Source organism: Glandiceps talaboti, chromosome 17 (genome assembly GCF_964340395.1).
Source record: "Glandiceps talaboti chromosome 17, keGlaTala1.1, whole genome shotgun sequence".
Classification (NCBI taxonomy): Eukaryota; Metazoa; Hemichordata; class Enteropneusta; family Spengelidae; genus Glandiceps; species Glandiceps talaboti.
The window spans coordinates 6,262,022-6,279,744 of record NC_135565.1 but is presented as its reverse complement, the minus strand read 5'-3'; the positions used below and the strand labels follow the sequence as shown (position 1 = coordinate 6,279,744).

The 17,723-nt window shown below is 35.1% G+C and overlaps 2 protein-coding genes across 4 annotated transcripts in view; one reads left to right on the top strand and one right to left on the bottom strand.

Moving 5' to 3' along the window:
* The first annotated feature begins 36 nt into the window (after positions 1–36).
* On the top strand, positions 37–7,827 carry LOC144448417 (apoptosis regulator BAX-like). The gene is made up of 6 exons (XM_078138658.1): positions 37–132; positions 686–739; positions 1,958–2,198; positions 3,827–3,962; positions 4,527–4,643; positions 5,502–7,827. The coding sequence occupies exons 2-6, from the start codon at positions 688–690 to the stop codon at positions 5,607–5,609; spliced, it is 654 nt and encodes a 217-aa protein (XP_077994784.1). The 5' UTR covers positions 37–132; positions 686–687; the 3' UTR covers positions 5,610–7,827.
* A 5,283-nt stretch (positions 7,828–13,110) lies between these two features.
* Positions 13,111–17,723, bottom strand: part of LOC144448717 (myotubularin-related protein 13-like) — a 101,968-nt gene continuing 97,355 nt past the window's right edge. For all 3 annotated transcript variants that reach the window (XM_078139014.1, XM_078139018.1, XM_078139015.1), the window contains one exon: positions 13,111–16,999. In XM_078139014.1, the coding sequence (XP_077995140.1) occupies positions 16,910–16,999 (90 nt within the window). In that variant the 3' untranslated portion in view covers positions 13,111–16,909. The remainder of the gene's footprint in view (positions 17,000–17,723) is intronic.

The following is a 17,723-nucleotide window of genomic DNA, read 5'->3' as shown; positions in this document are numbered from 1 at the left end:
GACACAATTTGACACGGTCAGCTTTTACTCGAGTCATACAACTCAGGGCAGCCGCGCCAAGACAAAGTATGCGGGAAGTTTAATACCTTCCTTGTCAAGCTGTGTACGCCGATATAAAGTACCACGATTAAGGTAAGTCCCTCAGTCTTTTTGCCAGTGTCAATAATGCACATTCAACGAACAGGTTATATTGCTGTTGTTGTTACTGTTATAGTGTTACTGTTATGACTATGTTAGCGACCTTGAAGTTGCAGATGACAGAAAAGGTGTGCATTTCCGTGTGTGTAATGTATATTCCATCGTCGTTGCGGTATTACCATTAAAACACATTCTACCCAATTCAGTGGAAATATGACAGAAAAGGGAATATTTAGAATTCGTTCATATGTAGCCACGAAGTGATAATAACTAACGTTACAATTATTGCACATAGGGTCGACAATATCACATTGTTAGTGTCAAACGTAAACGTTGTGTTTTATTGTGGACATCGAAAAAATCCTACACCTTTTTTAGGGGAAAAAACAACTAATTTTCGCAGAAAGATATATACATATCTTGACTTCCTTGTAATTGTAGGTTCTGACGTCATCATAGGTAGCAACTTATATTGTGATCTATCGATTCACAGTTTATTTATTTATCTATTTATTCATTCATAAATTTCTTCGACTTCAAAAATTAGAGATGGCTGAAGGGGGACCACCAGGGGGTGATGAGCAAGACGGTCACTACTATGGTAAGTCATTTGAATCATTTCCTGGAAGTCAAGGTCATTGCGGGTCACACCCTGACTCAGCATACACGTTTGTGTTTCCAAGTCATAGACTGTTTGAATTTATTAGAGGGGTGGCAGGTATCTGTACAGCTGTTGTCAAAATTTCTGGGACCCAGGAACAGTGCCTTAGACATGTTGTTTTTATTTAAAGTATTTTACATTTTTGGATCAATTGTGTGTGGATGGATGGGTGTGTGTGGATGGGTTGGGGAGGGAGGGAGAGGGGAGTCACTCAGTGATTATACAGTGTGTGTTTACGAGTCATGGACTGTTTGAATTTAATAGGGGGGGGCATGTCTGTGCCGCTGGTGTCAAAAATTTTGGGAGCCAGTAACAGTCCCTTAGACAACTTGTTGTTACATTTTTTTGAAAGTACTTAAATTACATCAATTGTGTGTGGATCGTTGAGATAGTCTAGTTGTTATCTGTGGCTTCAAAACTCTTCCTATGTCTAGCTCAATCAGGTCCTGAGATGACACTTCACATTCAAACAAAGTTGTCATTAACATCATGTCGTTGTTAATTAATCATGGAATTCTGCCCAATAATACATTGAAGATAGTGTTTATTGGGGTCATTTACATAATGTCCAAATATGGTATATTTGTCAGTTCAGGATGCTACTTATACACTGTTTACATCATTCTAACAGTTGGGGTTTTACTCATTTGCATGAATAACTTTTGGTTCATGATTTCGCATTGTGCTAGATGACGTAACGATAGATATATTTTCACAAACTTTGGGTTCTGGAGAACCATTTCACAATTTCACATCACATGAATGTCATGCCAAGCAATGCCAAGTTGAAACTTCACATTCTTTGTCCTAGCAGCAGTACCGCATTGCCTCATGGGAGATATGTATATGTTTTAGATGAACAATAAATATTCATGACTATGTACCTGATTGTAATAAGCCCTGACAAGTCATGAATATTCATTGTTCATCTAATGTATATGCATACCTGCTGACTCCAATAACACAGTGCTGGATCACTGCTAAAACAGTCACAGACTTATGAACGTGTGACAAGTTTCAGTGGGGTTTCTTGGCAATTGCTCAAAATATGCATGCGGTAAAATCATGAAATGACTCACTGCAGTCCAAGTTTACAGAAATGAGTGTATTTCCTAGAGTATTGTTCTACTGTTTTAAGTACATTGTACATTATTTTAGGGGCTGGAGGTGGCATCGGAAGACAACGAAGTCAGGAAGATGATATTGGAGCGCAAGCAGCTCGTTTACTGGCCGATTTTATAGTAGATAGGTTTAACAGAGATGGTGTTGCTAATGCACCTAGAGCTGATGAAATACAAGATGATAATATTGAAGCTCCCATGATTGAAAATTGGCAACAAGTTGGCGCTACGTTACGAGTCATTGCTGATGAAATGGATCAAGATTTTGAACTTCAAAGGTGAGACCATGAATGACCTTCAACTTTGTAACGCTAGTTTAACTTGAATGACCTCAATGGTAATGCTACATGAACTTGAATGACCTTCAGTGGTAAGGTTCCATGAACTTCACCATGACTAGCATTATTCATAGTCTATGAATTCCAAAAGTAGCATGAGCTGACTTTAAAATATAAAGCCTTTTCAGTCCAGAGATTTACCAGACATTATACTTACATTCAGCAGAAGAAAGTAAACTATGCAGGACCTATAAAAGTCAGAATGGAAACAATTTTTTGCATGCGTCAACATGGTTAGTCTATACATAGTATATAATCATGATATGATGTAAAATTACTACAAGGATACATGCTATCTTTCATGTAGTCCTTGTTTAGTAAATCACCTTCTACAAGAGATGAACACATACAACAATTGTATTACAGTGTACATGTATATAAATCCACTCTGCAAGAGACAGACATATGTAACAATTGTATTACAATGTATATAAATCACCTTCTGCAAGAGACAGACATATGTAACAATTGTATTACAATGTATATAAATCACCCTCTGTAAGAGACAGACACATACAACAATTGTATTACAATGTATATAAATCACCCTCAGCAAGAGACAGACACATGCAACAATTGTATTACAATGTATATAAATCACCCTCTGTAAGAGACAGACACATGCAACAATTGTATTACAATGTATATAAATCACCCTCTGTAAGAGACAGACACATGCAACAATTGTATTACAATGTATATAAATCACACTCTACAAGAGACAGACACATGCAACAATTGTATTACAATGTATATAAATCACCCTCTGTAAGAGACAGACACATGCAACAATTGTATTACAATGTATATAAATCACCCTCTGTAAGAGACAGACACATACAACAATTGTATTACAATGTATATAAATCACCCTCAGCAAGAGACAGACACATGCAACAATTGTATTACAATGTATATAAATCACCCTCTGTAAGAGACAAACACATGCAACAATTGTATTACAATGTATATAAATCACCCTCTGTAAGAGACAGACACATGCAACAATTGTATTACAATGTATATAAATCACACTCTACAAGAGACAGACACATGTAACAATTGTATTACAATGTATATAAATCACCTTCTGCAAGAGACAGACACATACAACAATTGTATTACAATGTATATAAATCACCCTCTGTAAGAGACAGACACATGCAACAATTGTATTACAATGTATATAAATCACACTCTACAAGAGACAGACACATACAACAATTGTATTACAATGTATATAAATCACCCTCTGTAAGAGACAGACACATACAACAATTGTATTACAATGTATATAAATCACCCTCTGTAAGAGACAGACACATGCAACAATTGTATTACAATGTATATAAATCACCCTCTGTAAGAGACAGACACATACAACAATTGTATTACAATGTATATAAATCACCCTCTGTAAGAGACAGACACATGCAACAATGTATTACATATGTGAAGCACCGTCTGCAAGAGACAACAAATATATACCATACTGCTCTGTCTCTGTCAGAGGGGATTTACAGCAAAGTTTTGGTGTGATAGAAAAATGATGTTATTTGTTTACACAGAATGATTGAAAGAGTTCCTACCAATACCACTGTAGATGCTGTCATTGCTGTTGCTAGGGTAATATTTGATGATGGTGTTGTCAACTGGGGAAGAGTGGTGGCGCTGTTTTACTTTGCCTACAGAATGTGTGCGAGGGTAAGTAAACTTTAGTATACCCAGAGTGTAAGGGGCTTGTAGTATTGGAGACAATTTTAATCATTCTGATAAATAGGCAGAAAGATATGTTATGTTGTTAAGCCCTGTCAGACTTCTAAACCACGACTGTACTAAACCGCCTAATAGCTTGAACAGTGCAACCAGATTTGGTTGCAGCCAATCAAATACCGTTATGCTGTCAAAGGTGACAAAATACTAGTAACCATGTGTCCACCTTGCAATGCTGATTTATGAGACTAGCCACCTAATGTTATGTCATAAGTTTCTGGCTGAAGTACTAGTATTTCATCAAGTACAAACGATTGACAAGTATCACCATGACAACAATCATTCTTATCACCAGAAGCAGAGACTATTCTGCTGCTTGTTGTATTTTAATCTATATACTGTAATTGTGTACTTGTTTGTCAACAACTAGATTTGATAAGAGTGAGATCACTAAGGCTTTGGATTATACATGTCAGTGAATAGCATAACAACTATTAGAAGAGTAGTTACAACTATAAGGAATTTTAATTTTAACAATGTTTTAAATATTATCAGGCTGTAGATAATGTTATGGCAGAGTATCTACCTGAATGGATGCGTAAACTTATCAAAGAAATTGTCAAGATCTTAGTTGAAGTCTTTGCTGCCTGGATCATAAGCAGAGGTGGATGGGTAAGTAATGATCTTTGACCCTCCACCACAAATCAATATATATGTAAATGATATATCTAAATATGCAATCTTATTTCTAGATTATATGAGATCACATGTGACTCCTGATGCATGATAACTATAACTTGGGCTGAAATCAAAATATATGTAAATGATGTGTGTGATATGCAATCTTATTTCTAGATTATGTGAGATCAAATGTGACTCCAGATGCATGATAAGTTTAAGACTGAAATCAACATATATGTAAATGATGTATTTTAATATGCAGTGTTACTTTTAGACTAAACAAACAAAGACTGCTGACCATCACAACTTAACATTCCTTTCTGGAGTTTAAGGAGAACACCACTCCAGGAAATAAACTGGTATTTTCATAAACTGTTGGTTCTGGACAATTATTTCATGATTCCACATCACATAAGTTTAGCTCAGTTGCCAAGATACACACAATTGAAACTTTTTTTTCACTTCTACCATTGCATTATGTGTTCTTAGCAGACATGAATATGTGTTAGATGCACACTGAATATTCATGACTCCTAAGAATTTACTTCCTTCACATATATAGTCATGGATATTCATCGTACATCTAATGATTATCCATATGTGCTAGGACTCATGGTGCAATGCTGTATCACTGAAAGTACGTTAGAGGTGAAAAACGAAATTCAATATTGGTGTTTCTAGGCACCGAGGGAAAAATTGTGTTATGCGAAATAATGAAATGACTCTCCAGAACCCAAAGTTTATGAAAATACCTTTTTTTGTGGAGCGGTGTTCTCTTTAAACTTCCTAACGTTACAATTAAGGTCAAAGTTTTGACTCGTTTGTTTGTTTGTTTTTCTCTTTCTCCAGGGTGCCATTGTAGAGTATCTCGGCTCACCAGCATGGCAGTTCTATGGTCTATGTGCTCTCTCTGTGTCTTGTCTCATTGCAGCTTTCTTCAGAATGAGATGGCAATAGCGATCACTGTTTCCCATAGCGTACATCCCTGTATTTGAATGGTATGATCCAAAAACCTTTGGAATGATTGTTACATTCTTAAATTATAGGGGTGGGTTTGAAAATGACATGTTGTTAGAGTCATAGGGTTTATATCTCAGAATCAGATGGCAATAGTATACAATGTTTTCTATAGCTGACGTTCCTTTATTGGAATGGTATGATCCAGACAACATTTAGAAGGGCCATACCATTCTTATAATATAGGGAGGGATGGGTTAGTAATGACATGTTTCTAGCATTGTATGCATTTTATGCTATGAGTTATTTATTTCTGTTTTTTGAGGCTGAAAGTAGGACATAAAACAAGGGAACACCAGAGATGAAAATAAGCCATTTTTAGTACATTTTACTTGTGAAATGTGTGATTGCAGAGAAATAAGGGGTTCGCACTTACTGTTATATAGCAAGCCAGATACATATTATCAGCTAGAAGTTATTGTATATTTAGTCTCAGGTACCGAGGGGCGCTTGGATGATGGGTAGCACCCTTGTGAGTGTCTCAGGAGATGGGGGGTTAATAGTACACAAAGTGTATGTGTCTTCCACAGTCAGTCAGGACACACAGATCACGAAAATAAGGCCATAGCTTAAAATTGTAAAATTATATGAAATTAACAGGTATTTCATGCATTAGACTATCTAACATGTCACACACAAGAGCTTAGAATGCCAAAGATAAAACTGAGTATCGCATTCTTGGCAGTACTGGAATTACACTCTGCAGCCCATTCATAGCAGTACACTTTTATTACCATGATGTGTTTGTCTTAACTGAAAGAGGAAGTCACACATTTTGGGTACAACTGAAGGCCTTGTACTACTAGTACGGGTATTTCCCAAGACTCCCGTGGGGTGGTAGCTGCTATGTCAGGGCCCACAACAATGAGAGTCTGGGTAACAGAGACTACTGAAGGCCTTGTACTACCAGTACTAGTACAGGTATTTCCCAAGACTCCCTTGGGGTAATAGTAGGTATGCATCCGTCATGTCTGACAACTTGCGTGCCACCTATTCTGGGGTGGTAGCCGCTAAGCAAGAGCCCCCCAACAATGAGAGTCTGGGTAACAGAGACTACCGGTACTATACGTCAGGTCAATAGACTGTGACCTTTGTCAACTTGTTCCATCATAATTAAAACGTCTGAATGAAAGACTGCCTAATATCTACTACCAGCTATATATACTGCCACCTAGTGGTCAGCTGTAACTATGGAATTTGTCATTCTGATGAGAATCATCACCCAAGACAGATTGAAAGCTCAATGTTAAAACTTTGAACTGCCTGTACTCTAACGTTATAACCCATGTAAATCATTTTATACACCAAGCTGATGAACCTTTTTGGTCATAATGCAGATAATTGTAACTACATATTTCTCTGTAATAACTGACAGCAGAATTGAATCATGTAATTATTTAATCAGTTTGTACGATTCTTTGATTATGAAAATGGCTTTATTTTATAAAACTGATATTCTACTTAATTGTACAAAATGATGAATTACAAAAAAGGACAAAAGCAAATACTCCAGAAGCAGGTACATTTCAAGAGGAAGGATAAAATTCACTATCTTTGATAACAATTTGGATGTTAAAGGGGTACAAGTTGAGTTTATGCATATTTATGTGTAGTTTTTGGCTGCATATTTAAAAGGCATTTGCATTATTGTACGTACTGAAATATACTTAACAACCAGTTGCAATTGATTGAACTCACATCTGGTATTGAGATATAACTCATAAATGATCCGATAATGTCATTTATCATAATGTTTAGGAAAAATGTTCAGTTGTTCTAACCATGCCAGAAGACGGTCATATGTCAGGAGAACTGATTCTGATTGAAATTCTAACGGATTCAAATTCCACGTTGCGAAAGGTGTACAGTGGAGACTATCAGCACTCACATACATAACTGTATTTCACAGTCCACAAGTTAGTGACAGAGAGAATTGGCATTTTAAAAGATGGAGTGCATTTTAGAGCAAATTAAAACAAAAATCAGGGAGATGATTCATATTTTGCCAAAAAAATGCAGGCGTAGGAATCGGAGTAGAGAAACACTTCATGGTTGCAATCGATGTGATAACTTTTGAAATTCAGTCTTTTATAGTGGACATATGGATTAGAGTTAGGTATTTATTTTGAACCAATTTACTCTGTTTTTCTATTTGAAAAAAAAGCAATGTAAAATAACATTCCAAATCCTTGTTTGTAATTCAATAAATTGCAAAGCATTACAAAAATTTGTAAAAATGTTTGTTGTTGTACGTACAATAACAAACTTTTCACACTTTTAAGTATCTTTTTTTTTGTAATTTATTGAACTATTTATAACCAAAGACTTGGTATATGTTATTTCACATTGCTTTTTTTCAAGTAGAAAAACATAGTAAAGTTGTTTTATAAATTGAAATTCCAAAATAAATACCAAATTCTAATCTATATGGCCACTTTAAAAGTAAAGACTCTATTCTCAGATAAAGCCAAAGTCTTTTCAAAATAAGTGAAAGTGTAGATAGAAGTAGAAAAATGCTGTCAATGGTAACCATGGTAACCCAGGTTGGGATTTGCTAGTATGCCTTATTTTTACATATGTACGAGAGATTACTTGCACCGGTCAACATGCTTTAATACTAGTGGTATTTTCACTGCAGTGCAATACCGAAAACATTATTTGTTACTGCATGCAAATCGTATTTAAGCAAATGAGGATGTGATCATTCTTTCTACACAAAAGCACATAATCGCATAGTGTAATTTCAGATAAAATATGTAATAATAACAGAGCCCCATGTCGTTTGAGTGTCAGTGTTGGTACTCCGGTATTTGCACTTGTGCTTGTAGTGTTTTCTGCTGCATTTTCATTCACTACACTTGTGAAAGTACTGCCACAGAGAACACTAAAAGCACACGTGCATGTATATATATATCCTGAGTAAGCCACACTTGCACTAGCGCATCATGGGGTTCTGTCGTATACCTTCAATAACCAACGTGTACAAAAAGTCATTATTTAAAAATGACTGAACATAGATACGCCACAGCAAATGCAAATATTAGTGAAAACTATATTCAAATCTCTCATTGCAGTTGGTTATCAGCCTCATATACAATCTGTCTAAATACATAAATTTAGTCAAATGCAAGAAATACAGTTTTTGCCACAAATTTTAACAGAAATATTAGAAACACAAGTCCTGAAATGTTTCTGCAGTAATGTTTTCTAAAATATTGACCAAAGAAAGATATGTTTATTTCAATCCTACTATGCAGACTCTGTGACCAAACTCTTTGTTTGTAAATCTAATTTTTTTGTTAAAGGGTTACGCCACTCCAGGAAATAAAGGAATTTTCATAAACGTTGGGTTCTTGATAGACATTTCATAAAATTCACATCACATAAAGTTTGCTCGGTTGTCAAGAAACACCACATGTACACTCTTCTACACCTTTATTGTTATTTCACTGGTGCACCACTTCTTCATGGGTCTTAGCAGATATGAATATGTATTAGATGAACAATGCATATTCATGTCTTTATCTGAAGGAAATAAGCACTTAGGAATCATTAATATCCAATGCAATGTGAAATCATGAAGTAACCCTCCAGGACCCATAGTTTATGAAAAATATCGTTATATCCAGGAGTGTCATTCCCTTTTAAAGGCCTGGGATTCAATCCCATGTTGTCACATCAATGTAATCTTATCTGTGGATCATTCTATTGTTCTGGACCAATTTTTTCTATACCTCAGCCAGACAACTGGTAATCTCATTCAAATTATAATCCTAATGGAGAATGGTGTGTCAAAAAAAATTCTGTAGGTTAATTATCATGTGTGGTATTTTGTATTGTGAATTATAACCAAGATAAATATGTACTTACTAGCAAATTATAGTGACTATAGAGTGTCAGATAGGTAGCCGATGTTTTTTTATGTCTCACTCAACATTTTTTGTTAGAAATTACATGAAACACACAATACAGACACTGAAAGGTATGCAAGCTTATGAAATGATACATAATATGTCACTGAACAGAAATCAACATCTCTTACAGATGAAACATGGAAGATTCAAACACAAAACTGTTTATTTCTATTCACAGTGAGATGAAATGTAATATTTCATGCGTGTGTGTGTGTGGTCGGTGTCTGTATTTTGTTTGTATGTAATTTGTAACAGAAAATGTTGTGTAAGATGTAAAATACAACTTGCTGCGTAATTGAAACTCTGTAGTCACTCTGTTTTGGTAGTACAATATACTACAGCAGAAACCAAGGATTCAGCTTACTGAGATAGACACAAACTAAAACTATTGTTTGATGTGGTAGATTACAGAAGTGAGTGATAGTAGTGCCTTTGTCGTCTAGATATAATCAAGATAATGTAAATATTTGAAGTCCCAAAAATGTGCACTGTAAGATGATGGAAGTCATAAGATATGCCACCCTACTGTGAGTACAATCAAACCTACATCAATTCAATAGTTAATAACAAAGTATTGCAGCAATAGGTTTAGTTGGTTTAGTTTGTGGTGATATTAGTAAGCCGAAACCTCATTTGCCACTGTTGTATCAATGAACATTGACATGATGACACTCTCTATTCAGTCTATGGTGAATTTAACACAGATAAATATGTAGTTACTAGCAAACCAGAGTGACTATAGAGTTTCAGTTAAGACCAATGTAGTGTTTTATTGAAGTAGTAGACATTTAGTTTACATTTGTGGAAACCTTCAGTGTTTACATTACTACTCTGGCAATCGAGCTCTCGTTTTGCTGGGATAGACACAAACTAGAACTATTCTTATGAGAGGTTGATACAACATTGGCAATTAAGGTTCCAACTTTAATACGAAGATAGCCACAAACTGAAACTATTGTATATGTTGATACAACATTGGCAATTGAGGTTTCGACTTTAATACGAAGATAGCCACAAACTAAAACTGCTGTTGTGATAGGTTGATACATAAGCTATTGAATAGACATTGGTTTATTTGTACTCACGTTTCTGATGACTTCTGTAATCTTACAGTGCACATTTTGGGGCCTTCCAATATATACACTAATTACAGGGTGATTATATGGTAGCTACGAAGACACTTTATATCACTCACATGAGTACAGTAATTTACCAGATCGTACAACAATAGATTCAGTTTTTGTAAGGTATCATGAATCCACTGGCACTATCTATCACCTATTTATGCAACCTACTACACTCCACAATTGTCATTTGAATTTGTGTCTTAACTTGTTGAAAATATGTCTGGAAATGTCTACTTTTCTCTATTTTGTCTTTTGTTCAATGATTTTTCACACAAAAAAATGGAGTCATATTCATTTGCAAAATTCCTTTGCAATGTGGAAAACATCTTCCAAACTCATTTTATCTTGTTACCACCAAGGGCAAACTGTCCAGGAATTTTATTTTGTTGTATATTTTACTGATTATTACATAAATGTATATTTTTTGGCTAATATTTAATGATTTTTTAAACTTCTTTAGAATTAACAAGTAGTGCTGCATAATCATTCATTTGAATGTCTTTTGATTGAATAAAATATAACCACATGCTGACCAGTGGTGGCACCCTTCGTGAAATACATACAACCACTTTCATCTGAGCCTTGCCAAAATAATGTATGTCACAGATGTACTTTTACTTTCTGTAAGGAAGGCTATGTTATGCTTTTGTCTGTCTGTCTGTCTGTGTGTGTGTCTGTCTGTCTGTGGACATGACATCTCAAAGGTTACTTTATTAATCTATTGAAACGTAGTACACATCACAGTTTGTATGTAATTAATTTGCCATCATGTGCGATAATTATATGCATTCTGACAATGAGTGTAAGGAACAAAACTTCACAGACACCAGACTTGAGTGACTTCAGTAGTACCAATTTGTAATTTGTTTTCATTTGGAAAGAGTCAGCATGTCTCAAGTGCTGTCCTTATAACAATATTGAATTGTATTTGTGACACAATACAATCCAATATAATACAATACAATACAATACAATACAATACAATACAATACAATACAATACAATACAATAAAAACAAACTATTTAGGAAAAGTTAGATGAAATTGGCTGTAGTAAGCAAGCCACCACTGTTAAGTGTGTGAGTTTTACCATATAATATTAGCCTTCCCTGATCTGTATGCAAGTTGTATGACATGTAGTCTAGAAGCTATCTTTGGCTTTGATCTCGATCTCATATGTCTAGTCAAATGTATGTGTGTAGCTTAACAAAACATTCTGTTAAATTTTAAACTGCAAGCAACAGTTAATTGTATTTTAATTCGATTGGAGCCTGGTGACTTCATCACGCACACAGAAGACGAGAGAGAGAGAGAGAGAGAGAGAGAGAGAGCGAGAGAGAGAGAGAGAGAGAGGGAGAGAGAGAGAGAGAGAGATAGAGAGAGAGGGAGAGAGAGAGAGAGATAGAGAAAGAGAGAGAGAGGGAGAGAGAGAGAGAGAGGGAGAGAGAGAGATAGGGTATCTGATGATCCTCCAGTAATACAAAGGGTAATGACCTATTTTTGATGCTGTGTACTCCCCAATTAAATGGCCATAGTAATGGTTACAACAGAAAAAACAGTCTTCATACCTTTCATATCCCATAATCTTGTATTTTTTGATATCTGGTAATTGACGAGTGGATTATTTGTGTCAACACAGGGCTACACACACACACCCTTAGCCATGTGTACCACTCCAGAAATACAAGTTCAGTTGTGCTTGTACGAATAACAGTACGTGACTGTCATGACCCTCATGTTTGGTCAACAGCTTCTGAACAGCACTCCTAGTGACCAAATTATATAATCTTTTGTCTTTATGATGACTGATATTTGCTGATGAGTGAATTGTTTGTGTTGTTAACATATATGTACATCCATAACCATAATAACAGTACTCAACTATCACTTCTGGTTCAATAGCTGCTTCCGAACTGTGCTTCTAGTTGCCAAACTATACAATGTTTTGTATTTTTGACAATTTCAACTTGGCCTATTTGCCAATTGGATTGTGAATCGACACACAGACACACACTATGTATAGCACTACTAAACCACAAATTCAAGTATGCTTTTAATTAAAAGTACTCAACTTTTATATAACAGCACTCCTGGTGGCCAAAGTATACATTCTTTTTTTTTTTTATAATAAATGGGAATAAAGCATATTGAAGTGGATTTTAAGTCACCACACACACACACACACAGTATGATACATACATACATACACACACACATATATACATGTACAGACATGCACACACACATGCATACATACATACATACATACATACATACATACAAACATACATACGCACACACACAACACCATACCCATGACATTACAGAACCACAAGTTCAGCTGTGTTAAAATATTAAAACAACACAACACAACACAGCACTTTTTTTTAAAACATGTGTCTAGTTTTAATGAGCAATTCTCCATTAGATTAACTTTGTATTTACATAAAAATGAAACAAAAACTTTTTGAATAAAATTATAAAATTACACAGAACCTGGCAGACATGATCCTTAATAGCAATATGCAAATAACACAGAAATCGCCATCGCCATAGTAACCTAAATGTTCCTGACATACTATTGAAAGACAGCAACCAACATTATTAATTATGGGATAGTTTGCTGACCACTGTAACCATAGTAACGGAATAATTAGTTTGCTGAACATTGTATCCATGGTTACAGAATAATCTGTGATAGTTCATTTCTGAATAAATTCATTCTAAACAGGTTGCTTAGCCTTGTATGCTGGTGTGGGATTTGTTTCCTCAAATTTATTGAATGATTTGTGATAGTTAATTTCTGAATTTGTTACATTTCATGAAAGCTGGTAAATGTACAGACTTATTTGCTCCAATTTAGTGAATATTTTGTGCTTTTTCATTTCCGATGTGTTTCATGAAAGCTGGTAGTTGTTTGTATGAACTTTATTTACTCCAATTGACTGAATATTTTGTGATTGCTAATTACATTTCATGAAAACTAGTAATTAGTATTATTTTTGTGTTTGTTTAGACCTCAACTACTAGTATTGTCTATCACAGTTTGGTACTATATTAAAGCACTACTTGGTTTCTATGGCAACAGATAGTGGAAGGGATGTAAGAGTGCAATTTTGTGAAATGTGCATCCATGGCTCTCAAACAGATTAGTGTGTAAAAGTAGTTGATGAATAATGGACTGTGTCCCCCAACAGCTGGCAATTAAGTGTATGACGAGTGGTTGGCAAGGGGTACGTTCCACTCTCAATTTGCTTCTACAATTTTGAAAAACAATAATTAATCAGGACATAATGATTGCATGGAGCACTTTGCTTTCTCTGGACTCCCCCAAAATTTTATTTAAAATGACAAAAGGCCCCCTCCCCACTTCTACTGTCTTTTGCATTGATCTGTGGCTCCTTGGTTAAGATAGTGAAATCTCAGTACCAGAGGGATATTCCTAATAGTTGGTGAAAGAAAGTAAAGAGCGCCCTCTATAGCTGACAAGCTGTTGGGGTCATACTGGGAGATAATATATTGGACTTAATGAGCAATGTAATCATTTCACAATTTTCAGCATTTTTTGTTCTGTTCACCATTGCCATATACTCCTAGTTTCTAATAAAACACATTTAACCTTTCTCTATTATCTTTAAAAATGTCCACAGGGACTGACATCCACTGAAATTCTATAGTATTAGTAAAGAAAGAGATCATTTCTTGTCAGTCTAGGATATTGAGGACGTGAAATCATGTATATCGACTGGCGTATCAGCTGTTCAAATCACAACAATAAATAAGGGATAAAAATATATTGGTACTGCTTTACATTATTTTAAAAACGGCCAACAAATGAATCTAGTGCAGAAAATGTGAAGCATTGTGGACTAAATACCAATATTTCCTCTAATATTACACGTCCATACGTTATTAACTTGCCATCTGGCATAGTACTACTGTCGTTGAGGGCGCTAGAGAGCCGGCGCTGCATGCGCTAACACATTTACATTTTTTTTCTGACTAACATCCCTTGAATGGAAAAATAAAACTTACATGTGATCAAATGATGTGAAATTTCATAGAATTATTTGCATGTAGTCACATGATCGTGATAAAGAGACTGTCATTCGCTTATAAAGAACCACATGACTACTAATCCAGACACTGATTGGCCGAGACTTTAAAAAACACTTAATATTCAAAAGTGGAATATGTTTTGTAAGTGACATCCTTAACTTTGAATCACCTTCAAGAAATTCATTTTTTTAAATATATATTTCACTGATGGACCATTACATGTAGTTTGCTAAAGAGTGTTGCTGTGTGGTTTTTTTTCCTCCATTTTTTTATTGAAGATGGTGAAAAATTTGGTGATAGATAGACGAGCTGGAAAATTGAAATACGCACAAAAAGGACACAGAACTGTACAAACAACACAGCTAATAATAAATACATTTAACAAAGCGACAGGGCTTCTGAAGTTGTGTTTTTTTTTTTTACAAAATATACAGACCCACAAACCATGTATATCTAATGTAACAATGGCTACAAAAGTCTACGACAACACCTACGTCAAAATTTACAACAACCTACATATGCTATTCAAGTAGACTAACAAAAAACTGGAACTTTTGCTGGAAAAATTTGGACTGAACAGGCTCTACAAAAATGTGTTGAATTTACTGTTTCTTGCTCTAAATCAATGAAGTCTTTTTTTGTGTGTGATTTTCATACAGGATTCTTGACTTCTGACAAAATGCTGCGATTTTTTTGATGTGAAAACAGAATTGAAATATGTTGAGTCAGACTAACAGTATTACAGTAGAATTCTCTTTTTAAAGGGTTAAAACATTAATGATAGAGTTTCTCTAATAATTTGTGACATTTTTAAAAGTCAAACATCGCATATTTGACCTACCCATAATTGGATCCAATGTACCACAATTCAAAGAAGTTTGGACTAGTTCATTATAACTAAAGGTGTCACAGCATATAGCATTGCTCAACGTCTGCTGATAGCAGGTATTTCATTTTGAAAAAAATGAACCCCCACCCCATGAATTCAATTGATCAACAATTCAAAGCTGGACTGGTTCATTGTATTGTAGGTGTAACAGCATAAAGCTGATAGCTAGGATTACATTTTGTAAATCTGAATTCTCCCCTATAATGAAATCCAACTCAAACAAGGTTAGAGTGGTTCATTGTATTTATAGGTGTACCAGTCTATAGCATCACTGAGGGCTGGGAATACAATTTTAAAATTTGGAATCCCCCTATAATGAAATCCAACGATCCACATTTCAAACAAGACTGGACTGGTTCATTGTATTGGTAGGTGTACCAGCTTGGATTATTTGAAGATGTCAACTATACCATGATTTCTTTACACATCTATGGCTGCAAAAAGAAAATGAAAGTTCACCGAACGATATTTTGACAAAAAAACTGTGAAAAATTCAGCAAGAAACTTGACTATCTCTATAATTTTGATATAACATTGCACGTAGCTTCAGCCTTGGCATTTTTTTTTATGTGTGACACGTAATAACTTATGAAGAGATTCACTACATACAGACATGCAAAAAAGTATTTACAATGATGTAATAATGATAATATTAACGTGTTCCCTCTGATGACGACGACCATCAACAAAAGTCTATACTCAAATCTTGACCATTTTTTTTTTTTAAAAAGTTTCAAATTTCACCCCGTTTTTTTTAAATTTCTCTTGACAAATTGTAACCTTGCACAGGTAACCTCTACATTTATTATACTAAAACAGTATCAATGTTTTTTAAATAAAACTGTCCTAGCAACGTCTTCTAAAATTAAACTCGGCCATGGTGTTCCCATGGCAACACTTATGTCCATGGCGTTGCCATGACAAGTCTTTTCTTCTACAGAAGTAGCTTGGCGACTACAACGTACTGACAGGCTACAACCTAGCAACGGCTCTACAGGTCAACAGTACAACCTAATAGGGGCAAAGGTCATAGGTCAAAGGGTTAAAGGTTATACACCATATTTGTCCTTTGAAGAACACACCATGCGGTAGTATTGTGTAAAGATATGTACAGATAAAATAATAATATGACGGCTCCCACCCACCCCCCTCTCTCCTGTCTAAAGTGGGGGAAGCCTGTGACAGTGATATTAGATGGACTACTCCATCTTTGAGCTTTAGGGAAAGTCAATGTACTAATAGCACCATGATTTCAGAGGCATTCTTGGATTTTGTTGATCCATTCTTCGGCAGCTTCCTTAGAGTCTGCCAGGAAATTGTACACTCTCCTTATTGTCTTCAGCTGTATAAAATAAAAATAAAATAATCATGTAACTAAGTTAACTGGTGATGTGACACCATGTGGTCTTTGATTTTTGTTTCACTGTCTCACTACACTGCTTGTAATACTATCCACATCAAGTCGTTATTACAAATTGAAAATATTCACCCAGTAAGCTGGATTTGTGTTAGTGGTCATGTAAACATATGATTATGGTTATTCAAATGAGGTCATTATGTAAATGAACACACAGAGTTCAAATGAACACAGGAATTAGCATTAAGAGAGAGGGATAATTTTCATGTAATTTACATTTAATTGTAAATTTCACACATGGGTATCCTGGTAACAATGTTTGGGGGTGTGGCTTTAGTATTTTCAATCCAAAACGATTTGATGTATCACAAGCAGTGTAGTGACATAGTGAAGTAAAATCACAGACCGCAATGTAGACAGGCCAGTGATGTGACAATATATTTTAAATGACAAGTTTATATTTTCATAAACAGACTACTAGACAATAAATGATCAACAATAGATTGTGAAAAAAGGAAATTTCAAAAATCAAACAAATATATTTACATCTGCAAGGGCATGGGATCTACACCATTGTATAAAGTTAACTTTACAACTTTGATAACAATCCCAAGGTATAGACATATATATTAATCCTGACTGACTCAGTGACACTAACTGACTGAATGACTGACTGGCTGGCTAGCTGGCTGGCTGGCTGGCTGGCTGG

What these genes read in the sequence shown, in the direction of transcription:
- LOC144448417 (XM_078138658.1), top strand. Translation starts at nt 688, where the DNA reads ATGGCTGAAGGGGGACCACCAGGGGGTGATGAGCAAGACGGTCACTAC. An exon ending in GCAAGACGGTCACTACTATG is followed by an intron (nt 740 to 1,957) that starts GTAAGTCATTTG and finishes ACATTATTTTAG; the next exon opens with GGGCTGGAGGTGGCATCGGA. An exon ending in TCATAAGCAGAGGTGGATGG is followed by an intron (nt 4,644 to 5,501) that starts GTAAGTAATGAT and finishes CTCTTTCTCCAG; the next exon opens with GGTGCCATTGTAGAGTATCT.